Here is a 27896-nt window from a genome sequence, read left to right as displayed (position 1 = left end):
CATGGGTATCAGCCAGCAAAGGTGGCGCGATGCTGCGCGGAAGGACCTGGCCGTGTTGGGCATCGACAAATGGTACGACTTGGCCGAGGATAGACGAGAATGGCGGGCCACCTACAATGTTCTGCCCCCGCCTGAACCCGTTTGTGCGCCTCCGCGGGTACCTTGTGCCGAGTGTGGTCGCCTCTTCTCCAGGAGTGGTTTGCCTCGTCATAAATGCATCGGTGAGTGCCGCAAACCTGTATCGGAACAGAGAGGTAGCCGACAATGTTCTACCTGCCAGCGCTGGTTTTGCAGTGCCGGAGGTTTGGCGGTCCACAAGTACCCCATCTCCCAGACGCTCCCCCCCCCCCCCCCAACATCATCTCAAGCTCCATGCCGAACAGCGATGTCCGCCATTACTGCTCAGCCGACTCCTCCGCCGCCGCGTGTCCGGCTCGCTCTCTTATGTTGCAAGGCCCAGTGTGGGGCCCGTGGTCGGTGCTGTTGCTCTACTCATGGCTTCCAGATCCATAGCTGCCAGAGATGTCTCTCCCGTGATGCCAATTGAACATGGTCCCTGACCTCTCAACGGACTGCCGACTTTCCAGTTTTTGCCGTCGCTCGTCGTTCCATATTGTCGGCCCCGCAAGGGGACACGTGACCGTAATGGCAACGTTTACCAGGACCAGGTGTGTGTGTGTGTGTGTGTGTGTGTGTGTGTGTGTGTGTGTGTGTGTGTGTGTGTGTGTGTGTGTGTGTGTGTGTGTGTGCGGAATGCCCAGCTGGTGCCAATCCCAAAGCGTGGAGATCTAGCGCTCTGTGACATTTGGCGTGGGATCTCTCTTTTGGAGGTGGTGGGCAAGATGGCTGGTCGCTTGATACAGAACCGCCTTCAATCTAGAGCCGAGCATCTCCTCCCGGAGTCTCAGTGCGGATTTCGACCCAACCGTGGCTGTGCTGATGCTGTGTTTACTGTCCGGCAACTGGTGGAAAGGCATACGAGCATCATACAAAAATATTTTGTATCTTCGTGGATTTGAGAAAGGTATATGATTCTGTGCCTAGGGCTGCACTGTATCGTGCTCTTTCTGTCCTTGGTATTCCTCCGACTCTCCTCAAGGTCATGGAGTCATTTCATGATGGCATGGTGGCGGAGGTGCGTGTGCCTGGAGGTGTCACGGATGAAATTCGTGTGGAGAACAGCCTAAGGCAGGGTGTGTAATGGCCCCAATCCTCTTTAACCTCTATCTGGCTCTGGTGGTTGAACGTTGGCGGTCTGTTCTCGCTGATCGTGACCCACACATTGGCATCCAATTTCACTATCGCTTGGATGGCCAGTTATTCAACCCAGCACGACGAACCCGTACCTATCAGCAGACCGCTGTTGTTGATGTTGAGTATGCGGACGATGCAAACTTTGTAGTTGGTTCGCGGGAGCATGCTGTGTTGGCCTTGACGGCGTTCCAGGATGTTTCTGCTGAATTTGGCCTCACTGTGAGTATACCCAAGACCAAATTTATGGTGGCTGGTGTTGGTGTTACTTCAGTCGACACTGCTGGCATTCCGCTTCATGGACAGGTGGTGGAAAATGTTTCCTCCTTCGTTTATCTGGGTTCTGTCATCACTCCGGATGCGCGTTCTGCAGGAGACATTTCGGGGCGTTTGTCACTCGCCTCGCGTGCCTTTGGATCGCTCCAGGATGTGTTTGCTAATCGTGATCTTTCACTCCATGTGAAGCGCCGATTGTATAACGCCTGTGTGATGACAGTGCTACTGTATGCTTCGGAGTGCTGGTGCCCTTTGCAGGGTGACCTCCGGCGCCTCGATAGCTTCCACCACCAATGCATCCGTAGCATCTTGTGTGTTTCGCGAACACAACAGTGGGAGGAACGCATCACCAATGAGCAGCTACGAGAGATGTGGGGTGATCCATCGCTATTGTGCTCCCGGCTTCGGAAGCGGAGGCTTGTATGGCTTGGCCATGTGGCCCGCATGTCGGATGTTCGTGTGCCCAAGCAGCTGTTGTTTGGCTTCCTACCGTCGCCTCGGCCTGCGTGTGGTCCCCGTCGTCGCTGGAGGGATGTGATTTCGGCTGATCTTCGGCACATCGGCATTGAACATCTGGCTTGGTATGGGATTGCTCAGGATCGGTCTGCCTGGCGGGTGTCTGCCATTGGGCCGAGCCTCGGCGGTCCTTCCCATGATCAATCTCAACGGGTGGACTGTCTTATCTGCCGCCGTTCGTTTCATCGGCCAGGTGACAAAGCAAGACACAAGTGTAGCGCAGAGCGAAGTCTCCCCATCCAGGAGCAGCGTGGTGCTGTGCAGTGTGGTACATGCAGGAGGTGGTTTCACTCTCGTGGTGGCTTGCGTGCACATCATTGTTTGCCCCTGGAACCATCGGAAGCGTCCACGCCGGCATCACCTATTCCGCTCAACGTCCCAGCTTCTCTCTTGTGTGTGACATGCAATCGGCAATTCAAGTCAGTGCCTGGTTTCAGACGTCACAAGTGCGACCGTGGCCATCGAGCAACCAAGTCTGATAGAGCGTCGTATGGTGTTCGCTGTTCTCGCTGCAACCGTCAGTTCTGTCGACAGAGTGACCTGAGTCGTCATCTCCGTTTCTGCTCCTGACAATGACTCTGGCTCCTTTCGGAGTGGTGTGGCCCTTGTGGCAACCAAGCTACAGTAGTAGTAGTGTGTGTGTGTGTGTGTGTGTGTGTGTGTGTGTGTGCACGCACTCACACAGCACATCATGGAAGAGTTAGACCCGCAGTGTGTGCACCCACAATACACCCCATGGCAGAGTTAGAACTGTGCACATAGTATGATGCGAGTATCGGTATGTGTGTGTGTGTGTGTGTGTGTGTCCGTGCGGCGGCGGTGGGGGAGGTGCTAATCGAGGTTGTATCTTGCCGGACCAGCCAGAATGAGGCTGCTACGGGCCCGGGTCAACAGCACAAGTGCCGGGGTTCAGAATAGACTGAGAATGTATGACTCTTTTTCTGTGGATTGTGTCGATGCGCATACACAATTTTCGAAATTGCATCAGCTTCCGATTTATCCTCAAAATCTATTTATTTAAGAGTTTTGTTTTACAGCTGCATGCTGATTCCTGTTCCTCGGTCTTTGGCTTCGCACGGCGTGCTAGTTTCGTCTTTAGAATGCTATCAACATTAGTTTTATTGATAAAGAATATGATCCAAACGCGCTTGCGGCTTGGTACATGGTCCTGTCGTGATGTCATCGTCGTGCTCACCATCTAAATGTATGTAAACACTCTAGCTGGTTGTTTTTCAAAAAAACCTACAATACAATGAAAAGTCTTTGAGCTGCATTAACAACGGACAAAAGAGCCTCCTTACCGCAGAAAAAACGGGACCAGGGCTAGCAAGCCATGCAAAATTGTTGACATGCGCAGCACGAATATACCTGCTTCCAGTCGCCGCTCACTGACATACTCCTAAGGACACAGCAATGGTTGAATAGTGGACATACGGATGTCAACAGCTACTGATTCTAAAATATATCTCACATGGTATTTCATAGGCGTACCGAAAGCGTTTGACGACCGTTGCCATTTCCAGCAGCCCCTTCATCATGATCACCTTCAGTATCCATTTTAGATAAGAATAATCTTCAAACAATGATTGAGGAAATGAAATCACTCCAATGAATTTCTACACCGACTTGAATTTGAAATATCGTTCATTCAAAAAAGGAAGACGCAGGAGAAACTAGGTCGTGGGTCGCAATGCTCCAATCAACGAAACGATAATGCGCTTCGCCGTCCGTCCCTTTTATTTGTACTGACTGGTTCTTCAACAAGAAGGGACAAAACTGAAAAGAATCTTCTTGAAAGGAAAATTACTTCTTGGGGAAAAAAAGAAAAAAAAGCTTTCCACATTGCAGTGGATTGCTGCCCCAGGGGAGGCTCGAACTCCCGACCTTCGCATAACTCAGTTACAGTAGCACTGCTTATAAGTACGACGCGCTAACCGACTACGCTACTGGGGCACACGAGGTTTCAGATTTAATTCTCCTTATTTGTAAGGACAGCCAGCACATGCTTCCGGCGAAAACGAACAGCTATTCCACAACTATTAATTTTACTTTGGGCACAAGACTCTTCAAAATCAGTCTTCTCTCGTGTCTACACGCACATGTATGTGTTCGACCACAGGCATTATAATCATTTGCAGAAGTTAGTTTGACACAACACACAGCCCCACTTTCAAGACAAGCACACGGTTACACACTGACATTCGTGGGAAACAGCCATCTGCCCCGACTTTGGTTTCTTGCTGACAATTAATAACATACCCCGTAACCCGGCGTCTTTTTGGTGAATTACTGGTATCTAAAAAGTGCGGCTTACTCCGTAAAATACAGTATCCAATGAAAATGATAAACAGAGAAACCAATAAGGGCAGTAGCACCGGGATTTCAGGCAGTCCGGCCAAACGGGATTCTTATGGCCATGAATAAACTAACATCACTGCCGAAAACCCATCGTGCGCGAATAGAGTGGTCTAAATACAACCAGCGTTGGGGCTAGTTTTCTTTGATGGTACACTTTCGGGACACCGTGCACTACAGACAAATAATCATCAAATGCGAAGATGCCTGTGCAGCCACAGTGCAGTACATTTTTGAACAATGCATCATTTCATACCGGCCACGTGGCCACAGATGATTCATAGCAGACTTACTCATGTACATGTATACTATTAGCAAGTCTCTGTTCCTGGTTGAATGGATAGTCCATGGGACCAGGCCAGACTTGACCGAGGGTCAGCAAACAGAACGGACGTCACGGACATCACAAACTTTGCGTTCGGGATTGCGAACTTTGCCTCCTGCAAAGGCTGTGCTCTGAACTTTCGCACTTTTCGTTATGAAAAGCAGTCGAAATACGAATCACGTATTCATGTCGGGACAGTCACAAACTATTTGCTATGTTGTACTGGCTGTATACATATACATGTATGACCTGTCAACGTCATGCGAGTATGAACTCGGTTTGCTGATCCTCATCATAACGCGAATTTCGCCGCTGAGTTCGACATTAACTGGAGCGCGAACACGAACACGAAATTTAGCGTAGGCTACGACTCTGCCCCCCCCCCCCCGTCACAGTCTTCGGCACCCGAAAGTACTGTAAACTGTAGTGCAGGCGTAGTTTGCTGCTGCATGCACATGCTAAACTACATGTATGCTTGACTACTTTTTTTCAGAATGAGTATGTTGCTCGTTCGCAAACAAAATTAAATCGAGCGAGTACTACTCAAGGAATCGGTATACACTGCACTCCCCAACCCAAAGGGCGGGCTGATTGCACTAGAACACTCTGATTGCATAATTTTTTAAATTAATTATACAAAGAGTATTATAACACGGGGGTTATAATACTCTTGATTATACATGTAGAGCTGCATGGGAATCTAGTCTATGACTCCCTGATGTAGAAGCACAATACCAAGAGTACTTTACTCTTGACAATACCGGTGACCCCACCACCACCTCAAGCTCTATAATTATTATAATGCTACAAAACTATAACGCGCTTCTTGAAATCCTAGATCGTTCGGTCTTCAGACTTACCGGCGAGTACATCAGGGCAGTAGACAATGTAGATGACCAAAAACACTGCTACACTGCAGGAGAACTGCATTGGACAGCATTCATTATTAATTTTGTTGATCCTGAACTGTCTACATGTGCATGTACCAGTACTTCAGCACACACAGAGACTCTGAGAGGAAATATTTTGCCAAAAATGGAACATTACAATCATGAGCAAATGCTGTACAAGATATCAAGAGTTCATAACCCCCGGGGTTATGAACTCTTGAAGATAGTGATGGGTAAATCAAAACTTGAACTGTCGTGTACATGTCTCCATGTACTCGCTACACATGAAACTGCAATCAACCATTCAGCAAAATGAAACTCCAAGAACTCTCCCCTTGGTCAGGTGTCCGTGTGCTCGCTACACGTCAAAAGAAACTGCAACCATTCAGCAAAATATAAACCCCTCTGGATGACTACTTTTCTAACCTACACCAAACTAGAGCGAGTTACACACAGTCAATGTGTGTGTGAGAGAGGGGGGCTACGGTCTCTCGACCAATGTAGTGGGGTTGCAAAAGCTGATCAAGAAAACTGAACCAGAACTTGCAGATGCAATGCTGCTGACAAAGTGAAGGACCAGCTGTACCAAGTCTCGAGCAAAACAATAGTACTATCATTCGAAGGACACAAGGAACGGGGCCAATACGAGCTGCTACACACACCCCACGAACACAACACAAGATATTTCTGGGACAGGATGAGTCGAGTGTATTGATACCAGCGCCAAGCTTTCAATTCATCTAGCAACAGAAACAGAATGTGCTAACAAAGAAAGTTGAAACAGGCAAAACTGACCGGTCAAAGGGAAACACATGAACAAAGACGCAATGCTAGAAAGCTGGAGCAACCTCCAGATAAGCAGGAAACATGCAGTTGAGGCCACATCGTAGAGTTCCTTAGGCTCTCTCGGGCATAAAATATTGAGATGCATGAGATAGAGGTCATATAACGAAAAGGTGTATGAGAGAGCAATCGACAGTTAATGCAACACACTCAAGGCTAATATGAACTGTATATGTATTTTTTTATGAAAATTCCATGAAGCACACACACTACGACACAAGCAACAGAGTTAAGACGCGGAGGGAAAGAATATATTGGTAAGCCAGGACAGAGACGGTAGAAGGGGACATAATGTAATGGAGTCGTTACAATTGTAAAAATGAAGATTCAATCTTATAAACAGCCTATGCTTCTTCTGCCTCACCACCCTCGCCTTCTTCGTCGAACTCGCCCTCCTCTTCAGCTGTGGCCTCCTGGTACTGTTGGTATTCTGACACCAAGTCGTTCATGTTGGACTCGGCCTACATGGGACAGAAAACACAAGCACACAAACACGGAATTGGAAACCAAACTACACCAGGATTTCAGCAGGCAAGAGAATCCAAATAGCCAAGACAAACCCAAAGAGAAAGATGTAAAACCAACAGAGCCAAAAAGATAGAAACAAAAGAAGCCTACCTCAGTGAACTCCATCTCGTCCATGCCCTCACCAGTGTACCAATGCAAGAAAGCCTTGCGACGGAACATAGCTGTGAATTGTTCGCTGATGCGCTTGAACAGCTCCTGGATGGCAGTGCTGTTGCCAATGAAGGTGGCAGACATCTTAAGACCACGTGGTGGGATATCGCACACGGCGGTCTTCACGTTGTTGGGAATCCATTCAACAAAGTAGGAGCTGTTCTTGTTCTGCACGTTCAACATCTGCTCATCAACCTCCTTCATGGACATGCGTCCACGGAACATTGCTGCGACGGTCAGGTAGCGACCATGGCGAGGATCGCATGCAGCCATCATGTTCTTGGCATCGAACATCTGTTGCGTGAGCTCTGGTACGGTTAGGGCGCGGTACTGCTGAGAACCACGGCTAGTAAGTGGGGCGAATCCGGGCATAAAGAAATGAAGACGAGGGAATGGCACCATGTTGACGGCCAATTTACGAAGATCAGCATTGAGCTGCACAAAAAACATAAAAAGAAAAGGCGTCTAAGGATCTGGGGCAGTTGACAGCGGAATTATTTGGCTGATTACAACTACAAGACGGTACACACGACGGATATACCACACTTCCCTGTCACATCCTGTTTAACCCCAGGCCTCTATCGTACACACTGATTACGTGCACCATTGTTGTCCCAAGTGGAAGGAACAGTTCCCACAACGTACACAAGGAGTGAATGCAGGTTCAAATAATTAATTCCCTACAGTTTGACCAAATAGCATAAAACAAGTAATAGAGGAAATTACCTGTCCAGGGAATCGAAGGCAAGTAGTAACACCGCTCATCGTTGCTGACACGAGATGGTTCAAGTCACCGTATGTGGGAGTGGTAAGCTTGAGAGTACGGAAGCAGATGTCGTAGAGAGCCTCATTGTCGATGCAGTACGTTTCGTCGGTATTTTCAACAAGCTGATGGACGGAAAGAGTTGCGTTGTAGGGTTCTACAACAGTGTCGGATACTTTTGGTGAAGGGACGACTGAGAATGTGTTCATGATTCTGTCGGGGTACTCTTCACGGATTTTGGAGATGAGGAGTGTTCCCAGACCTGATCCAGTGCCACCACCCAGAGAGTGGGTCATTTGGAATCCCTGCAGGCAATCGCAGCTCTCAGCCTCCTTGCGGACAACGTCCAACACGGAGTCCACCAACTCTGCGCCCTCGGTGTAATGACCCTTGGCCCAGTTGTTTCCAGCACCACTCTGGCCTGAAAAACAAATCCAAAAAGGCAAAAAAATAGAGAGCTTAGCTTACAGTTGAATCCAAGCGGGTCTGGGACGCAATTTCTCATGATCAGAACAAGTCGAAGAATCCAAGTAACTTTAAAATAGGTAATGTGCTTGCATTGCGAGTAGAGATGCACTCAAGATCCAAACATATTACACAAAAAGGATGAACTTTATACGGGAAAATAACTGCCAATATTTCTGTGCTCACCGAAAACGAAATTGTCTGGTCGGAAAATCTGTCCAAAGGGACCAGAGCGGACAGAGTCCATGGTGCCTGGCTCCAAATCGACAAGGACGGCTCTCGGGACATATTTGCCACCTGTAGTTGACAGAAAGAAGCAACAAGAAAAAGGTACCAAATGGCACAAGTTTGAACATGGCTCTGGCGGCGGGAAAGAAGTGTACTGGCCGGCACACAAAATTGTCTCCAGCTATACCCACCTGTGGCTTCATTGTAATAGACATTAATCCGCTCCAATTGCAGATCATTCTTGCCAATGTAGGCTCCCGTGGGGTCTACGCCATGCTCATCAGAAATAACTTCCCAGAACTGCACACCGCCGTAGAGAAAAAAAGAGAAGCGAAACGGTCCGTGAAAAGAAGTCCCACGAGCGTGTCTTTCTGGCAGATAAAGCACCCACCTTTGCTCCAATCTGGTTGCCGCATTGGCCAGCCTGAATATGAACAATCTCACGCATCTTTGAGCTATGTACGATTTTGTCAAGAAAAAATCCAAGTGGAACGAAGGAGAAAGGCTCTTGAACTTCCACAACAGCTGAACTAGCACGCAGTTTGAGTTCTGCTCCGGTCGTAATGGCTGCTCCTTGCCGTTTTGTTGAACGTGCAAAATGCGCCTTCTCAACGGTTGATGGCCGGCGTTGATTGGCAGATAATAACGTTGCCAACAGTTACCTCCTGGTTTGAAGGTTAGATTCGAAATTCCTCATCGCAGCCGCGCGGCGCTACACCCGTGTGGTCCCGTTGGCAGGGCAACAAGCGTTCTGAGTCGGGTTTCCCAAAATTCTCACGTACATCATGGGTGGTGCAGCACGCACACGTGGTGTCGCTTGGACAGTGGTGTGGTTGATCTCAACCTCAGTTTGTCAGTTCACAACTCATTTCGGGCTTGCTCTTTTTTCCAGACTCCCTGTTGACGAGTGTTGTTCTTGACAGCTGTGGATGTGCAATGCACCTTTTGAGGCAATAGCTCATCATTGTGTTGTCGGCAACAGCTGTTGGTGATACCATGGAGTTGTCAAGGCGAAGCTCTCTTCGAGTTGCCCTCACAATAGTTCGCGTTTTTGCCTTTTGGATCCTACTGTACCCAATGGCACTTCTCTAGTGCCAGTGGTAGTATGCTGCAGAGCCATTATTGCTGTCCGTGCAGTGCTGGTAAGCGAGATCTTGAACTACTTACTTCTTCTGATCTTTGCAGTTTTGTAGTACTACTACTGGTGTCCTCTATCATATGCACGTACGGGTCGGATCGGTGATGCAGCTGCTGAAAGGAGTGTGTGACTCAGGTGCTTCCACGTGCAAAATGCAGTCTCTGCTTGTACTTGTAGACTGTACAGTCGAGTCATGTAGTGCACATGTACGAAAAATATCATGACTTCACCATCGCCACCGGTGTAGATCTACCCCGGCCGGGAGCTGTTGTCTTTTATCAACAGCTTGCACTCATGCTCACTCAGCAGAGAGGATGAGTGTAGCAAGCACGTGAAACTGAAAGTGTTGACACTCGACATTCTTTATCTTTGATTGTGCGCAATGTTCTTACAAGTACAAGGCGAGGAAAAACAATTTTCTAGTGACATTTGAAAGTACACATGAAGGGTAGTGCTCGGTCCTGGACCGCCTGGATAAGAGATAGGAGTGTAGTATCAACAGTACATAACCAGGTGCTCTTGTATGTGACTATGCATGTCCTACTTGTAACTGTAAAACACGCACATATATATACACACACATATACTCAATCTGCGGACAGCATGCTGTTCCGTTCTTTTTGAACTCATCAGCGCAGCACAGAGGAAATGAGGCCGAACCTGATAGCAATACACACACATATATATATATACACACGCATAGCACGGACGAGCACTTGTTCATATTCTCGTAGTACAGTGCTGCTCAATGAAATCCGGTCGCGTCACTCAAGTTTGCGCTTTACACCATTTCGCAGCCCAGTGTTCGCAGGTCTAGGGCAGTGTGGCGCCCAGGGCATACTTGATTGACACGACTGGATGTGATTGAGCAGTTCTGTAGTGGGTCGTGGGTACAGTTCCCTTGAACCCACGCCGCACACGTAGTACGTGGCAGTTGGCCGTCGAATAGTTTACTGTAAGACATGTTATTATAACGAGTTGCAAATTTAACGATTGTCCAAAATCCATAGGTTAACGAGAACATACGATAACACGACACGAGTCACAGAGTACCACGCGTCTGGATTGTTGCAACTAAAAGTTTCATGCCAGATGGCAATCTTCAGACAACTGCATGTGTTACTGCTCTGGTTCCGCATTGAGCACTCTATCGAGCCGGAGGACTCCGCTCTCTGTACGATAACACGATAACGATCGTACAGTCTTCAGGCATATCCGCACATATCACATACGTGGCCTTACAACCTCAATAGAACTTATTATAACAAAGAAATTTCACCCGTTAAAACGTTAGATTTGCTTCCTCGTTAGATTTACATGTCTTACAGTATTGTGTTGATCATCTCTGTTCCCATAATTAGAGGATGGGGGGGGGGGGGTAGTCCCCCTTATTTCACTATTTTAGTGCCCAAAACTTACAAAATAGTCCTTGGCTGTAGTGGTACGATGATATTTGCTCGCTGTTCTTCTTGCAGTTGCACTGTGCTGTCCCCCGGGGAAAATTGCGATTCCGCGGCCGCGTTTTTCCGCGTTTTTTGGCGATTTTTTAAAAGACCGCGTTTTCCGCGATTTTCCCTCGGTTTTTGAACTTTTTTTGTTGCACTACACGTACACACAGTGCACTGTTCGGTCAGCAACGTCTCATCGTGGCGGCTTTTTACTCAAATATGACGAGTGCTTACACCAGAGACTTGTAACTGATTGATTTCACTACATACTCACTGAAAATTGCCGCACATCTATATTACTCATCGCATATTTACCGCAAATTCACCGCAAATTATGCCATATGATGCCGCGTTTTTTGCGATTTTTTTCCGCAATTTTCCCCGGGGACAGACTGTGGACCCCTCTGACCCGCATGCTTTGAGCTGGTAAAAAAAACTTTAAAATAGTGCTTTGTTGTTGACTAGACGTCACTGCTATCGGTTCATCCAGTCACTAGTACTCTTAGCTCCGCTGATGAGGATTAGCCAGGTTGAAACAGCTGTTTGTCCGGATATTGAGTATCGTATTTTACCAGTTACCAGTGCAGTGTTGGATACTGGAATCCGCCCCCTGGCTTCGATTCTACCCATGTCTATTTGGTAGTATACAAGCGCGTGCTGGGTCTTTGCAAAGTGAGCGCACCGAGCTGGGATCGGGCTTCAGTTGCAACCACTGTAGATCCCCCATACCAAGGGTACATAAACCTGCTCTTGCCCATACCTATAACTGGTGAAAAGCACTGAATACGGTTCATCATTATTTTGAGATGTTTGTTATGGCACGCATCTGCTTGCCACGCCATTCGCATGTCGGTCTACTTTACAGCTCCTCGTCAGTCCTAGTGCATTGCTTGCAGTGTCGTGAGTAGTTTGAGAATGCAGCCTGTTGTAGTCACGTACTACTCTAGCACGTCATGCGTCAGTTAAAGGGGAAGTTAAGGCAAAAATTAAAATTTCACCAGTTGTAGTTTTCGGGGTGCTGAGTCGAATGGTCTTGGTCCGAGAAAGCTGAGACGCTCCCTTCCTACTTGAATCCCAATCGAACTCGCGCACTTCCACCGAAACTGGGTGACTGCGCCCTACTAGATGGGGATTTGTATGCAAAATGTCACTAAAAGCGCCATTTCGTTCTTATAAAAGCACGGATGACCGCGATTGGCCCATATGTTGTAGTCTTTTGGACGCTGAGTCGACTGGTTTTGGTCCGAAAAGGCTGCGATGCAGCGTTCCTCCTTTATTCCCAATCGAACATGGTTGAAGAAGCGGTCACGTGCTCCTGCGTACACCAGTCACCTGGTCACCGTGCCTGCAGGGTACAACTTACTAGCCTGTTTGACCTTTTTTGGGTGCAGTCCTGTCACTCGAGTTGAACCCGAGTTGAACCTTGGTGTGAAAGTTGTCACCTGCTGGCGTGGTGACCAGGTGATTTGGGCACCCAGGACCACGTGACCGCTTCTTCAACCATGTTCGATTGGGAATAAAGGAGGAACGCTGCATCGCAGCCTTTTCAGACCAAAACCAGTCGACTCAGCGTCCCAAAGACTACAACATATGGGCCAATCGCGGTCATCCGTGCTTTTATAAGAACGAAATGGCGCTTTTAGTGACATTTTGCATACAAATCCCCATCTAGTAGGGCGCAGTCACCCAGTTTCGGTGGAAGTGCGCGAGTTCGATTGGGATTCAAGTAGGAAGGGAGCGTCTCAGCTTCCTCGGACCACGACCATTCGAGTCAGCACCCCGAAGACTACAACTGGTGAAATTTTAATTTTTGCCTTAACTTCCCCTTTAATCCTATGGCCTACAAAAGTACAATGTCTTGGTGTTACATGACTGTACAGTCATGTACAGTGTACCGGTATATCAGGGAGTCGTAAAATACCGGTATTTTGCAACTCCCCGATGTATGTTGTTTGGTTCACACACTCGGATTGCATTGCACAGCGTTGCAGCAGTATTGTGTCAAGGGTGTGTCACCCAGATTATCCTGCGTATCTCCATCACCTTGATGCTCAAGTAAGTTGTTTGGGGTCACAACCAGGGAGCCCTACACTCCCTGGTCACAGCTCCTTTCCTGGCCTGTTTTGTACTCGGCCCGTGCACCCATGCATGCGCGTGTGTGTGCGTGTGTGTGCGTGTGTGTGTGTATGTATGTATGCGTGTGTATTTCTTTTCGCCACTACGGTACATGTATGGGGTTCATCAAGAGTACATAACCATCACCATGATCACCACCAACATGTTAACACTACACCAACGGTTAGCATGTGATACTAGTAACTGGAATATTAAAAACTCTCTCGCTGGCCGCGTCACCCATGAGGGACGTGCCCCAGTATGTACCAGATGATTAATCGACCAGTGACTTATTGTGACACCGTACTCGTACTACGGCCAGACCCTATCCACTACGAGTACTCTCTACAGTATTTCATGCTCTTGGCAGTCTTGCTAAACGAAAATGATTGTGTTGTAGTGAAGGCTGAAGCAGTCACGGAAGGTGCCGTGTGTGTGTGGGGGGGGGGGGGGGGGCGAGTCGTGTGAAAAGCAAGGGACGTCCCCGTTAGCACTCTTTTACACTTGTGACGTAATGACTTTACGTCATATCAGAACTCTGAATTCAAATAATCATTATCATTATTTTTATGATATCACCGTGTGACGTCAATTCTGTGGGTACAGTCTGTATCGGCTATAGCGTACCCTTTTGATTTCCGTGATTTTATCACTATAACCGATGCATCACTATATGCGATACGATCGATTTTTTTCGATCGACACATGAAAGGCAAGGAAATACATCCAGCATGGCGTTTTGACAAATGAGCATGCTGCATAGTTGACAGCGCCCGCATTTCCATAAAAAATTCTGTTATGTACATGTACATGTGTCACTATCAAAATAAGCAACGTGAAGAAAGTAAAAAAATAGGGCCTTTGATATTATTGCAACATGTATATTAAAGTTTCACTATAGCCGATAATAATATAGTGTGTTATGCATGTTTTGATTCTTTGCTGCCATCATAATATCCGATATATCATTACATCCGATAATATTAGTTATAGTGATATTTGTACTGGATAAAATACGTTTTGCTTTTGATATTTCGTACCACTATCACTGTAGCCGATATATTCTTATATCCGGTCACTCTATAGCCGATACAGACTGTACATACGTGTAGCTAGCCACCAGGGAGTCGTAAGATAGCAACTCCCTCGGTGCTGCATGTTGATGTCATGATGTCATGGCACAGTGATGAAAAGAGTGGAGTTTTTTTTATTAAATTTTTGTTGAAGATCATTCATCTTGACTTGGACATGAGAACATTGTAATGGGTGTTTTGAACCCGAAGACTATTTTCCAGCAAGACTTGTAGGTCGTTCTCTATTCTATTCTTGATATTATCAGCGTTCTCTCTGTAGCCGAGCACTGGCGTAAGAGTTTTGGACCGTGGAAATGGCGAACGTCGCGTCTCCTTCGCCGAAGGCAAGCCTGTCGAAAACCATTCTAGATATGAAAGTAAGTTCCACTATGGGGAAAAACCGGACATAACTTTGTGCTTGTTTGCCAGTAATGTACATACTTGTATACATGCAAGTCGTCAAGTGATGGACAGCCGAGAAATTCGTTGTTACTCCGAGTTTCGCGCAGAAACACTCATCAGACAGTTGAACTTCGTAATGGATTATGACACTCGCAGTAGAACACATTGAAGAAGACACATTAGACACAGTAGAATACACCAAATAAATAGTCTACACTGGGCTGAAACCGGTGTACATGTATTGTTCAACATGTTTCATTGATTGTTACGTAGGCTGGTTGCATATGGTGCCGCTCGGTGTGGCAATTCCATTCTTGGAGAGACTCTTGATCTGCACAGAAGGAAGCCTTTTTTTTACTCTTTATTATTTGCATAATTATAGATAACGTTACATGTCCTAGGAAAAATGAGAGTAAAGTTCACATCTTCGTGTTATCACCTGCTATACAATTGCGCTGAGAAACACAACCAGCTTAGGAAGCGTTCGCGTGTGTCAGGCCACCACATGATGCCTGGTATAACAAGGTGGCAGATGCAGCGCCTAGCGGTGAGGTTGAGTTGGTAAGTCTCACAACCAGTGGCTGACAAGGGGGCACGGGGGGAGTACTACGATATAAAGCGGGATTCACAGAAGCTTTTTTGCGATGCGACACACGACGCGATCTGCGATGGATGCGTGCGATGCGAACTCGCGAAATACCATTCACAGAATTTGGGTACGTACGTCACCATGATTTTCGCGCGGTTTGATACAACTTGTACAAATTTATAGGCAACTCTTGAACCTTTGTACAACTTTGCTGTAGAAAAGGTCAAAATCATACGCCAAATCGCTTGTCGCATCGCAAAAGTTGAGCCAAGCTCAACTTCTGCGATGGCCCAGTTGCGTGGGGTGTGACATGGCTGCGATTTGGGGTTTTCCCGGTTTCGCGTCTGTCGCATCGCAAAAAAGCTTCTGTGAATCCCGCTTAATCCATGCCATGACTGTAGTTTTACACAGGTGATCGTAGCGATAGAGGAGAACACTTGCTTTAGTCACGCGATTAGTACTCCCAGTACATTACTTTTTCAAAGTCCATCACAGGCGGGACACTACTGTACACCGCCCAATGTTTGCGTCACTGTTTTTTTGCGATTTCTCAGAACCAGCGAGTGTACGATGGCAAATGTTCGCGGAGCACTGTGGCCACACACATACACCCACTGTTGACGGTTGATTTCACTATGGTTAATATTTACGTTATGCTCTTCTCGCAAAATTAGCAAACATTAGGCAGTTTACAGTGTTCAAAAGAGGGCACTGTTTTTCGATGCTGGTACATTTACATCATCCAGCATAAAAGGCAGGCAGGCAGAAACAGAGTCTGGAGTTCACAGTGAACTATCATGACCACAGTGAACTATCATGACTCAGCAGAAACTGTAACAATAACTACTACTTTGATCCTGAAACCATCAGTGCAATGACCTCTGCTCTGTCTCTGAGCCTTAAATCATGCACTGATATCAAGGAATTTAAACGTGTTATCTCTGGCTAGCTGCGCCTGCATTTACTTATCGTCATCTGTACTCTCTTAAATCAAGTTAACCTCGGGTTATTTTAACTCACGATTCCTTAATGTCTTTTACTTTTTTTTACCGTTTCGGATAATTGCCATGGTTGGCTATCACCGTTCACCCGTCGACATATTCTAACTGGTAAAACACAGTACCTTGTACAGTAGTATAACACAGCTTGTTGTGTTGAGGCATGCTGACGTTGTCCCGTGCTCTCCGTTCCGTGCAGTTCATGCAGCGCAAGAAGGAGGCGGAACACCGCAAGCAGCTGGAAGAGAACCGACAGCGCGACATCAACGAAGCGCACTGGACCAATCCGGACAGCGTGGATGGGTAAGTCAAGAGCCAAGACTTCACGGAAATTTGAGGACTTCATTGTGCTGTTGCCATGACTGCAATCAGTACATGGACATTCGGTGCCTATAGAAATGTCAGGCAAAGTCGATTTATACGGTGTAAGTCGTAACATGTTGGTCTATAGAAGAGTCCGTAGACGCATACATTCGATGATTGGGTAAACGTTGAAGCAGTTGCGACGCGAGTAGAAGCCCAATATCAATGTGTTGGTGTATGTGGCCATAAGCACTGCTTTTCTACGCTCCTTCACAGTGTACTAGTATACGGTACGAGCGGGTGTTTGTGCTAGACGCTGGTGGCAACATTGTTGACTTCAAGTGATTCTGGACCGGAAAGGTAACTTTTGAAGTACATGACGAGGGTGACCCATGGTGCACAAGCCTGCTTATTAGTCCCAAAGTACACAGTAGTCTGAGCCAGGAGCGTCTTAGGGTGGTATAGTCAGTCATCTGAATTCTGAAGTGCAACTTACTTGTTGGGAGGGGGTGGCTCGGCTGAAAATTTTCCGAACTTTAGAGCCCAAATCAGTGCTTTTGATTGATTCGCCTGGGGTACCCGGGGCAAAGAGTGGTGCGGTCAATACCGTACTGACCGTAGCGTGTCCGACGTCCCTGCCTGTACTGTGCACGCGTTTCCAACCTTGTTCTCTCTTGTCTGTGGTCTGTGTGTGTGTGTGCAGATCTTCTGTGGAGATGGGATTTTCCTATGCGGACTGTGAGCCTATTGAGCCATGTGCGCGGCGTTCGTTTCACAAGTTCAATCCGGCAATAGAGGTTAGGGCTGGTGCACACGTGCACGCACACACACACACACACACACACACACACACACACACACACACACACATAAACACACCCACACACCCACATAAACACACACACCAGGGGCGGATCCAGAGATCACTACAGGGGGGTTCCGGTTGAACCAAAATTGAACAGCCAAAATATTATGGAATCAGATTGTTTCGAAGTTGTGCGGTTGGCACTTGTAATTACGACAATCCGATTGTGTTGGAGTGGGAATCGCATGCTTTTAAAACACACTAGGCCACCTAGAATTAATTCGTTGTTTCGGGTCACTTCACTCATCCGTACCAGGGTCAGTCGGTCGGGTTTATATAATTTTTTATTTATTTTTTATTTATTTTTGGTTTACGACTTTACGTCCATGTGCATACATGTAACGTTACATCGAATAGCTTTTGTTCATCAAGCCAGTCGATCAAATCTGACTGTAGTGTAGATAATCCAGCGCAGTCATTGTCTCATCAGATCCAGGTCCCCTCCAGGACCAGATCTTGGCCTCGCTGGCAAACGAGTCTGACGAGCAGCTCTCATCTTGAAAACTTCTGTAAATAGCGACAAGGTGGCGGAGCTGATGCTGTTTCAGGACCGATTGCGGATCGGAGATAGAAGACAACATCGTCACCAAGCGTTGCATCCTGTCATTTGGCTAGCCATGGCTGCTTCTGAGGTCGATATCTGGACTGCTATTATTAGGGTCGCGCCTGTACATATAGTGTAGTCTGTACATTTGCATGCACTATAAAAAAAAACATTTTGCGGTCGGGTGAAAAAAGACGGTCGGTCGGGTGACCCGAAACAACGAATTAATTCTGGATGGCCCTACGGACATCTATTTTTCCATCATCGACCACACCATAACCAGTGATAACTGCGCCCTCCAGCCGGCCTCGACACATAACGTTGCCACAGCACACCATCATCGCTGGAGCGCGCAGTTGTGGTGTGGTGGACGATGGAATGCCTGTACAGGGCCAAATGCTGCTGCTTACCCTACATTGTATAATCATTACTTAGTACGGACACATCATCATAATTATACTTGAGTACAATGTATGCAATCGACTGCCGGGAACACAGGTTCAGTGAGGGCTTGAAGACCCTTTCAACTAACTTCTTGTAAATATCGAATATGCAAGCCATGGGTACGTTGAGAGCCAGGAATGCCGAAATGACAACTAAGTTACTCTCCCTGTCCATTTGTACTTTCGGAAATTTTTGGCATATTTACGATGCGAAATGCGCTGTAGTCACAGGACAAGAGCATCGTCTTCACTTCAGTGACAGAAACAACAACAGCGAAACAGTGTCGACAATTGCACAATCCTTCCAATGTCATCTAAAACACATCGCTGGCGCAGCACTCCGTTCCTGCGGAGAAACAACTAGTCACTACTGCATGCTGCAGCAGGTATAGATTACTGACTTTGCTTGGATGTCGGAGCCCTCATCTTCTGAGGAGCTTGAACACTACGTGCACGATTCGAAGTTCGTTGAAGAGTGCCATCACTCGGAACATCCTTTCTCTTCTGCAAAAAAAACTTGGCCAAGGAATACTGACCGTACCCATCCTGAGCAGCAGTGAATGACAGCGCCAATGGAGGTAAGTTTGGATCGTTTCGAAAGATCAAAAAGGAAACAACCACCCAATGTTGTCTACACTACAGTGTCCGTTTGTAAATCACGAATGTGAACACCAATACAGACTACTACCGGCATACATGCAGTATCGATCTACCGAACGCGCATGCAGTGCACTGAGTCTGTACTCCTTGACTCAGTGACCATGGTGACTGCACTGACTGTGATCGGACGGACGTGCTTTTGTGCACACATGATATTTTACGATATTTCTCAGCACCACACTTTGCAAAATTTAGGGGGTTCCATGGAACCCCCGGAACCCCCCCCCCCCCCTGGATCCGCCACTGCACACACCCACATGCACATAAACCCACACACACACGCACACACACACACACACACACACACACACACACACACACACACACACACACACACACGCACACATGACAGTACGTGGACAGGAGAAGTAGAACACAGACTCCTGCAAAGGTTCTTTGTGCAGGGAAAACAAACATTGACACCACACTACGATGACAGCAATTCTACGCCTGTATCAAACACACAGGACGTTTGTGTGAAGAGCGAGAGTGAGGGAGAGGCCATTACCGTGGAACATGAGCTGCTTGACAGCTTCAAACTCCTCGCGGCGACAGATATCCGGGCTGGGTCGTTGCAGGTCGACCAGCCTGCTGTGTGAGCGTTGGGTTTAGGCAGAGGCATGGCGTGTGCTCGACTTCGAACAACTCCATCACAGCATCAGCACCATCACTCACTCGGATATTCGAATACAGAGAGACAACATCTAACGAAGCAATGATACAATGTACGGGAAGACTGCCTAGATCACATAGATGGTAGAACATCAACACACTTACCCGTTCCCGACGAATGTGCAGGACACAAACTTCAGCAGTTGATTGAGGGTACGCCCCGATAATAGTGAAACGTTTTCTATAGACGACCCACAAGACGAAACTACCGGACCACAAACCAAGTGTTTTGTTATCAATCTGCTACTACAGAAACTCTACCGACAGTTGAAGTACAACAAGGTTGAGGAGGAGGCGATGAAGCGTGAAAACGAGCAGGCTGTTACTGAAGAGGAAATGGCCGATCGGTAAGTGTGTGTCCGATGGACTGGTGGAATGGAATGCATACATGTGCGTGATGTGTCAGTGTTCGAGTGCGTGTCAGTGTGTGTGTGTGTGTGTGTCCGTGCGTCTGGGCGTGTACACGTGTTTGTGTGGGTCCGTAGGTCCATAGGTGTACAGGTGCGCTGTGGCTGATCTAACCCTATTGTAGAGCTGAACAATGGACTAAGAGATAGTCTGTTGTACACAGTGTTAGCATCGAACAGCAATGGAGACTGACTCTGGTTGATCGCTTTGCTGCTGCTTCTGCTGCTGCTTGCGTGTATTGATTCAGGTATGAGAATTTGGTCGGTAGCATTGCAAAGAAGTTCAAGAAGTCTGAACGTCAGGACCAGCTTGATGATGTGAAGGCCAGGCAGGGAGGCAACAGCCAGCGGAAGAGAAAGAGCGCGTCCGATGACGCAGAGCGACCGCGAAAGTTCCTCAAGCCATCCGATTAGCGAATGGAACACTGTCGAGCTGTGTGAGCTTCTTGGGTTGGCGGGAGAGTGCAGTCACGCACGCTTACATCTAGCAGATTGGACCAACACATGGCTTGTCGTGTGATATTCTCATGCCGGTGTGTACCCTCTGCCTGCGTGCAGTGCTGTGCCGGGTGGGTGCAAGTCTGCAGTGTTGCCAATGCCAGAGTTGGAGACTTGCCATGCACTGATTAGTTCAATCGCTACTACACAGGTTGGAGTACAGTAGGTCAAGTGTGTCACGACTTGTTATCCGTGACATTAACCATGGCACCTTACTATGGCGATTTGCCTCTTTTCGAAACATCCGATCTCCCTTGTTTGACTTTATCCACCGACACAATCTATCTTCGAATGGTGATGTCCTGTGAAGTGTTGCGCTGTTTTAACCCCGGGTCATTGTTTGACTTGCTGTGTATGTAGTCGAGTTGCAAAGCTGATTTGTTCAGTTGATTGGTTGGTTCATTACTCGGTTCTGTACTCGTTATGGTCATGTGACCGCGTTCTGCTTTATTTTAGTGCGTACACTACTTCTGATGATCTACATTGATCGTGCTATGTTGTTCCGAGTGCTTTTTTGCCCTGTTGAGAATCTGTTTCAAGAGCAGCTTGAGATACCGTTGCCAGAGCTGGATGTTGACTTGCTCGCATCGATGAAGAGCAGACTGCGGTGTGGCTGTATGTGTGTGTGTGTGGGGGGGGGGGGGGGGGGCGTACCCCAAGAAATATACAGGAGGCGTACCGATTGCATCATGTCCATATGCCAGGCTTACAGATTAGGGCAGATGGGTGACCCCCCCCCCCCCCCTTCCCGGGCCAATGGAAAAAAACCATAGCGACCTGCTGAGCGCATGTGATCATGCTGATGCTAAGCATTCACACACCAGCACACGGTACATGCGTGCCAGCTGCTCCACAACATTTTCAAGTACCGTCTATTCCGGAGTATGACGTTAGCTGCACTGTACTGGTGTATAACCCGCACCCAGATTTTGTTTGTCACAAACTACAGACACCTAACATGACATACCCTGTATAACAACATTCATTTGGCCATCATAGTACAGAGAGTAGTATTTTTACGATTTCTCGGTAGAAACGCTACGATTTTTTTAGGGTCTGGATTCGATTTTATTCAAACGAATGAAAAACGCAAAATGTTTGGCACCTATGATCAGGGGATGGCCCACGCCTGGTAAAATAAACAATGAGACGTTGCGTACAAATCATGTACAGACAGATAGTACAGCCCCGTTGACTTTTTTTGGGGGGGGGGGGGTGAATGGGACATAATATGTACCCATTCCCGCCGTTATACGTTAGGTGTTGCGGGGCAAGTCCACTACAACCTTACACACTGTGATACCAGCTCTGCATAAAAGGTCATGAACTTTGTGAGGTCATACTCATAAATTTAATGTAAGAACAGGTTGTACCTGCCAAAAATGGGGCAAGTTGCCCCGCAAAAAGGTGACGGCCATCTTCGATGCATACCTCCCACTACGAGTGTGCGGCTTATACTCCGGAAAATACAGTAGCACTCGTATCTCGTTTATCCAGGCAGGCCGGAGACCGAGCACTGCTCACAACTTACTTTGAAGTGTCCGTAACTCCGAATCACGTGCGTTTTGAATTGAACTTTTGATGGTGAAAGGCCAGATGATAGGGCCGGCCTGTGATGTTCACGAAAGTGGCAGAAGACTAGTAATAATTCCACTATAAAGCTTGCTCAAAGGGTGCCCCGGCGCGGCGGGTTGTCGGGATAAGAGAGATAATTATGATGCGAGTATATCAAGGGTGCATGATGTTATGCATGATGTAATGCATGATGTAATAGCATAGTTTAGTAATCCTCAGTCTCAGAGTTCATCTGTTGTGAATTGAATAGCTATAGAGCAGAACGTTTGTGTTCAGGCAACTTGCATGTGTGCGTCGCGTAGGTTTACCTGATGTGGAGACCTGGATATGACTGCATGTACAATTCTACAGTTTACATTTTACATTGTAGATTGACGTGCGTTGGTTTCGTGTTAGCCCCCCGGTACGGCACCGGCACTGCATGCACAGTAGTTCATTGCCGTCATGTCACGAGGCCTGGCCCATTCCGTCAACACTGGGCGTCAGTTCCTGTCTGCAGCCTGGCAGCACGTGCAATAGAAGAGCCCTGAGTAGCGAGCGCCACACGCCGGGGTACTGTTAACGTGTAGCCCTACATCAGAACGCTGTTCATGTGTGGCCTCATACGCTGTAGCACTGTTCATGTCTAGCCTCATACGCTGTAGCACTGTTCACGTCTAGCCTCATACGCTGTAGCACTGTTCACGTGTACTTCGAAGTAGGTTTGTACATCGGCCACCGTTTGTATGTACCCTCACACACCGGGTTGCCGTTCGTGGTGTCCCCACACACCGGGACACTGTTCAAGTGTAGCCTCACACGCAGAACACTGTGTATGTCTAGCCAGGTTGCTACCGGTGGTGGCGATGGTGGTGGAGGTCTTGCTGGCACATTCCGCTGTAGTCAGGCCAGTGGTTTTGAGCATGCAATCGTCAGTGCTGGCCAGATGCTGCCGAGGATGACACAGGGTACTGTTCACGTGTGTCACCACACGCAGGGCACTGAGTGCCTAGTAATGTGTAGCCCCACATCAGAACACTGTTCATGTGTAGCCTCATAGATCTACGCTGTAGCACTGTTCATGTGTGGCCTCGCACACAGAGCACTGCTCATGTGTAGCCAGATTGCTGCTCGTAGTGGTCTTGCTGGCACATTCCGGTATAGGCCAATGGCTTTGTGCATGTGATCGTCAGTGCTGGCCAGATGTTGCCGAGGATGACGACGGTGGTGACGTCGATCTCTCCGCCGCCGACGATGCCGATGCCGTCTTCTTCAGCACGCGCAGCTGTCTCTGGTAACTCCAGTGCAGTTCGTCCATCTCCACCCGGTGCTGCTCGCGCAGGTCCTCGTTCTCCTGAAGTAGCCGGTCATTACAACTCACCACCGCACTGCCAGTGTACATATACATAGGTCAAGAGAGAAAAGACCACAAGAAAAATGAAGAGCTGAGATGCAAAACTCGATAAACGTCAAATTCGCGAAAGTGTGATTTTCAGCTCAGTGTAATCAAAAGGTTGAGAGGCACCACCAGGCGAAATTTCACATTCAAAATTCAAAATCTGACTAGAACCATTTCAAAACTGGAACCCAAATTTGGATTTAGATACACACCGCACATAAAATGAATCCTTTTTTGGGGTATTATCCGAAAAGTGATGAAATGGATGTAGCGTGTTTTGCATCTCAGCTCTTCAAATGCACTCGGTGGTCAGATTCCGTCAACACTGTCTACCGGTATACTAGGTCCATACTTCAAGTCCTACTGGTGGTAGCCGATCTTTTTCTTGTGACTCCACTTTCCAGCTCCCTCGAACAAGTGACGTGCACACACATAATTATGTCGTTACGAACTAGTAACCGTTTCAGTCCATGCTCAGGAAATACACTTGGGATTGCACTTGGGATTGCACTTGGGATTGCCAGCAAGCAAGGACGCTACAGTGGATGCATGTAACGAGTCCGGTTCATCACACCACCAATTAAAGGGGAAGTTAAGGCAAAAATTAAAATTTCACCAGTTGTAGTCTTTGGGGTGCTGAGTCGAATGGTCGTGGTCCGAGGAAGCTGAGACGCTCCCTTCCTACTTGAATCCCAATCGAACTCGCGCACTTCCACCGAAACTGGGTGACTGCGCCCTACTAGATGGGGATTTGTATGCAAAATGTCACTAAAAGTGCCATTTCGTTCTTATAAAAGCACGGATGACCGCGATTGGCCCATATGTTGTAGTCTTTTGGACGCTGAGTCGACTGGTTTTGGTCCGAAAAGGCTGCGATGCAGCGTTCCTCCTTTATTCCCAATCGAACATGGTTGAACAAGCGGTCACGTGCTGCTGCGTACGCCAGTCACCTGGTCACCGTGCCTGCAGGGTACAACTTACTAGCCTGTTTGATCTTTTTTGGGTGCAGTCCTGTCACTCGAGTTGAACCTTGGTGTGAAAGTTGTCGCCTGCTGGCGTGGTGACCAGGTGATTTGGGCACCCAGGAGCACGTGACCGCTTCTTCAACCACGTTCGATTGGGAATAAAGGAGGAACGCTGCATCGCAGCCTTTTCGGACCAAAACCAGTCGACTCAGCGTCCAAAAGACTACAACATATGGGCCAATCGCGGTCATCCGTGCTTTTATAAGAACGAAATGGCGCTTTTAGTGACATTTTGCATACAAATCCCCATCTAGTAGGGCGCAGTCACCCAGTTTCGGTGGAAGTGCGCGAGTTCGATTGGGATTCAAGTAGGAAGGGAGCGTCTCAGCTTTCTCGGACCAAGACCATTCGACTCAGCACCCCGAAGACTACAACTGGTGAAATTTTAATTTTTGCCTTAACTTCCCCTTTAACAGTAGGGCCGAACGCAAATATAAAGTCGCCCTTCGTTTTCAATTGCCTACGCACCTTTGGCACTCCTGCAGCGCAGCGATGGTTTGTTGAAGGCCGGGAAGCTGCTGGTGCGCCGCATGCGACTCGGCCATTGTCGATCTGCTGTGCTTGAGCTTCTGTTTGAGCTTGTGTATCTTCGTCCGGGCATCTGCCAGCGCTGTGATAACGTACAAACAAGTACAAACCCCACAAAACACTTTTTTTAAGTGAGATCTGAGCCTAAATAGGCCAACATGGGCTTTCAAAGCCCGCAGGACTTTAAACATCTGATTGCATGCATACAGTTGAACATTGATCATTTTAATGTGAGCAATGATGACATCACAGTAAGTTCAACTGACCTCGCTCTCCAGTCTCGGCACTTGCCACCATATTTAGCACATCCTGCTTGAGCAAGGTCACAGTCTTCTCCATTGCTACCTGTCACGTACAGTACGACAATAACAACACGCATACACACACACAAACACACACATACACAGACATACACATGCACACACACTTACTTGCACATGCTCACTGCCGCAAATGAACGCGCGCGTGCTGACAGGTACTAGTATTCCGGACGTACACAGACTATAGATGCAAAAGTTTTTTTTTCATGGCTGAGCGTAGCGAAAGAGTGCAAAAAACGTATTTTTCACTCACAAATATTTTCGTGCGTTTGCTCTTGTTCTGCGCAACTCCGTTGAACCTGCCATCGTGGTCTTTGTTTTTCCTCGTGGTAGTTGAAGTTGCCCGCCCACCCACCCTGGTTTCATGGGGGTCTTCCGCTGTTCTTCTTGATATTCTATGCCAATGTGTGTGGCTTATGATTAGGACATGCACCGGTTATTACATACACTGTCTTGTAGTCTCTATTCTTGGGTCCGACTGGCAGCGGGGCAGGAATTAATGAAATAGAAAGTTTTTTTGGCCGAAAGGCGTGTTTTTCCTCTAGCCCGGCTGTGCGGTCGCGGCTAGGAATGTAGGGAGTCATTGTTTTCAGGCGCTCCCCTGCTGCCCAGTCATCCATGCTCACCACTGGCCATGCTGTTTCACTTGATTTTACAGCCTTTTCTCCCGCTTGCTGGCGGTTCTTTGATGGATTTAGATGCTTTCGGCTATTTATCTATTATGTGGCTGCGAGTGTGGTTTTTGCTTCTACTGATTTCTGGAAAATCACTACGGTGGTGAGTGTGATTGCTCTGGTAGACCACTACCCCATGTACTGAACAATTGCTTTGTGAGTGAAAACTCGACCATCTACATCAACATCTACATGTACATGTACTACTTGAAATGTATTACACAACTGAGTAAGGGGTATGGGAGCAAGGGTGCATTGTCAAATAAGGAATAAAGGAAATTTAAGGAATCACACCAAGCCGAATGTGGCCACTTATAGCTAGAGATGTGACGATATGAAACACACTGTAGAATGTGTAGATGCACGTGTACGTGTACATTCTCAGCTTCTCACCGTCTGTTCTTGCAGTCTGGAGCAGCGCCGACACGGCCGCTCCTCCTCCGCCGCCTGCTGCTGTTGGTCACTAGGGGGCTGACCTGAAGCAGGGTCACCAGCACCGTTACCATGGTGATCACATTGGTTACCATGGTAACTGGTGCCGACTTGTTGCTGGGCGTCACCGCCACTGCTAAAGTGTTGCTGCCGAGTCTTGCTGCTATCGTGCTGCTGCTGCTGCTGGCGTTCTCGCACCAGTGTCCTCCAGACATCGGGGCTGTGTAGCATTGAGACTACTTCAGCTGTTGTTGTTGTTGTTGCACCCAGGCAGGGGTTGTTGCACCCAGGCAGGGTTTTTTGACAAAGAAGTGAAGAGGCAGCAAAACCAGCGGCATAGAGAGGACAACAAAACGCAGTCACTGAGTGAACTCAACGTGTCGGCACGCTGTTGCATGCTACACTGCAGTACCGCGACATGCCACCACTGTCACATGATCTTCTAGCTTCCTTACTAGCCAGGGACTAAGAGGGACTAAGAGGCTTTTGATATACCTGTCCAGTGAAACCTGTCAAGGCGACCGCTCAAGGGACCTTCCAAATGTGGCCTCCGTCTACAAGTGGTCTCCTTAGGCCCTCATCAGACTACATACATAGAACATCCAGTACAAAATCACATAAAACCTATATACTAAAAGGCAACATTTTTCCATGCCTGCATTCAGACTACACATTCTACATGCAATATACAGGCAACCTTTGACCCTACGCAATTGCGCAATGGGCATGGGATGCATGAAAGCAGAGGAAAGTCGTACCCGGGTAAAAAGTTTGTACGACTGCCTGGTGAAAGTACGATAAATGCAGGAAAGTTGCCTTGTACAGGGGTTCGCACCCTGCCGGAAAGGATTGGGCAGCTTTTTAGGCTTCCCGCCAGGTTCTTGTTGTTGTCTTGGAAACTTCTATGTAAATGTGACTTCAATATAGGCTGTTTTGTACCTAGCCTGAAGAGGGCCTAACCAGTCATTTGATTGGAGATAATACCGGCCTGGAGCCAGCTCCTGCGGGGTGGTACGGTATGGCCCCAGATCGGCTACAGGGTCCATCATTCATTTGTAACAAGCCCGATTTCAGTGTCATGGGAGGAGGTATACGGGTATGACATATGTGATTATGTGTCCCTGTGCCGAATCATATTCACATCTGGTTGTTTCAGCTCCGAGTACAAATTCCGCTACAAGTAAGCACAAATTCCGCTACAAGTAAGTACAAATTCCGC

General features: G+C 47.7%; 4 protein-coding genes and 1 non-coding gene across 5 annotated transcripts in view; 1 reads left to right on the top strand and 4 right to left on the bottom strand.

Annotated features, from left to right (window-relative positions):
* LOC135810366 (transmembrane protein 33-like) overlaps positions 1-3841 on the bottom strand; it is a 12032-nt gene extending 8191 nt beyond the window's left edge. Inside the window, exons 1-2 of the mRNA XM_065323862.1 lie at positions 3535-3841; positions 3345-3442 (exon numbers count right to left, since the gene is read on the bottom strand). Coding sequence (XP_065179934.1) covers positions 3345-3442; positions 3535-3600 — 164 coding nt within the window. The 5' untranslated portion in view covers positions 3601-3841. The remainder of the gene's footprint in view (positions 1-3344; positions 3443-3534) is intronic.
* A 58-nt stretch (positions 3842-3899) lies between these two features.
* Positions 3900-3996, bottom strand: Trnai-uau (transfer RNA isoleucine (anticodon UAU)). The gene is made up of 2 exons: positions 3959-3996; positions 3900-3935 (listed from the first exon to the last, which is right to left on the bottom strand). It is a non-coding gene; the product is annotated as a tRNA-Ile (tRNA).
* Positions 3997-6297: 2301 nt separating this feature from the next.
* Positions 6298-9154, bottom strand: LOC135810338 (tubulin beta chain). The gene is made up of 6 exons (XM_065323831.1): positions 8982-9154; positions 8782-8890; positions 8549-8659; positions 7861-8318; positions 7075-7569; positions 6298-6917 (listed from the first exon to the last, which is right to left on the bottom strand). Exons 1-6 carry the CDS (start codon positions 9036-9038, stop codon positions 6801-6803), a joined length of 1347 nt encoding a protein of 448 aa, XP_065179903.1. The 5' UTR covers positions 9039-9154; the 3' UTR covers positions 6298-6800.
* A 5358-nt stretch (positions 9155-14512) lies between these two features.
* Positions 14513-21295, top strand: LOC135810329 (M-phase phosphoprotein 6-like). Its single transcript, XM_065323820.1, has 5 exons — positions 14513-14741; positions 16553-16656; positions 17360-17453; positions 20093-20187; positions 20496-21295. The coding sequence occupies exons 1-5, from the start codon at positions 14679-14681 to the stop codon at positions 20659-20661; spliced, it is 522 nt and encodes a 173-aa protein (XP_065179892.1). The 5' UTR covers positions 14513-14678; the 3' UTR covers positions 20662-21295.
* Positions 21296-22293: 998 nt separating this feature from the next.
* Positions 22294-27896, bottom strand: part of LOC135810319 (centrosomal protein of 72 kDa-like) — a 29304-nt gene continuing 23701 nt past the window's right edge. The window contains exons 12-15 of the mRNA XM_065323808.1: positions 26639-26922; positions 25518-25596; positions 25192-25333; positions 22294-23687 (exon numbers count right to left, since the gene is read on the bottom strand). Of these exons, the coding sequence (XP_065179880.1) occupies positions 23489-23687; positions 25192-25333; positions 25518-25596; positions 26639-26922 (704 nt within the window). The 3' untranslated portion in view covers positions 22294-23488. The remainder of the gene's footprint in view (positions 23688-25191; positions 25334-25517; positions 25597-26638; positions 26923-27896) is intronic.

This window comes from Sycon ciliatum, chromosome 1 (genome assembly GCF_964019385.1).
Source record: "Sycon ciliatum chromosome 1, ocSycCili1.1, whole genome shotgun sequence".
Taxonomy (NCBI): Eukaryota; Metazoa; Porifera; class Calcarea; order Leucosolenida; family Sycettidae; genus Sycon; species Sycon ciliatum.
This window is presented reverse-complemented; position numbering and strand designations above follow the sequence as displayed.

What these genes read in the sequence shown, in the direction of transcription:
- LOC135810338 (XM_065323831.1), bottom strand. Translation starts at nt 9,038, where the DNA reads ATGCGTGAGATTGTTCATATTCAGGCTGGCCAATGCGGCAACCAGATT. An exon ending in ACCAGACAATTTCGTTTTCG is followed by an intron (nt 8,319 to 8,548) that starts GTGAGCACAGAA and finishes TTTGTTTTTCAG; the next exon opens with GCCAGAGTGGTGCTGGAAAC. An exon ending in ACGAGATGGAGTTCACTGAG is followed by an intron (nt 6,918 to 7,074) that starts GTAGGCTTCTTT and finishes TGTCCCATGTAG; the next exon opens with GCCGAGTCCAACATGAACGA.
- LOC135810329 (XM_065323820.1), top strand. Translation starts at nt 14,679, where the DNA reads ATGGCGAACGTCGCGTCTCCTTCGCCGAAGGCAAGCCTGTCGAAAACC. An exon ending in AAACCATTCTAGATATGAAA is followed by an intron (nt 14,742 to 16,552) that starts GTAAGTTCCACT and finishes CGTTCCGTGCAG; the next exon opens with TTCATGCAGCGCAAGAAGGA. An exon ending in AGTTCAATCCGGCAATAGAG is followed by an intron (nt 17,454 to 20,092) that starts GTTAGGGCTGGT and finishes CTGCTACTACAG; the next exon opens with AAACTCTACCGACAGTTGAA.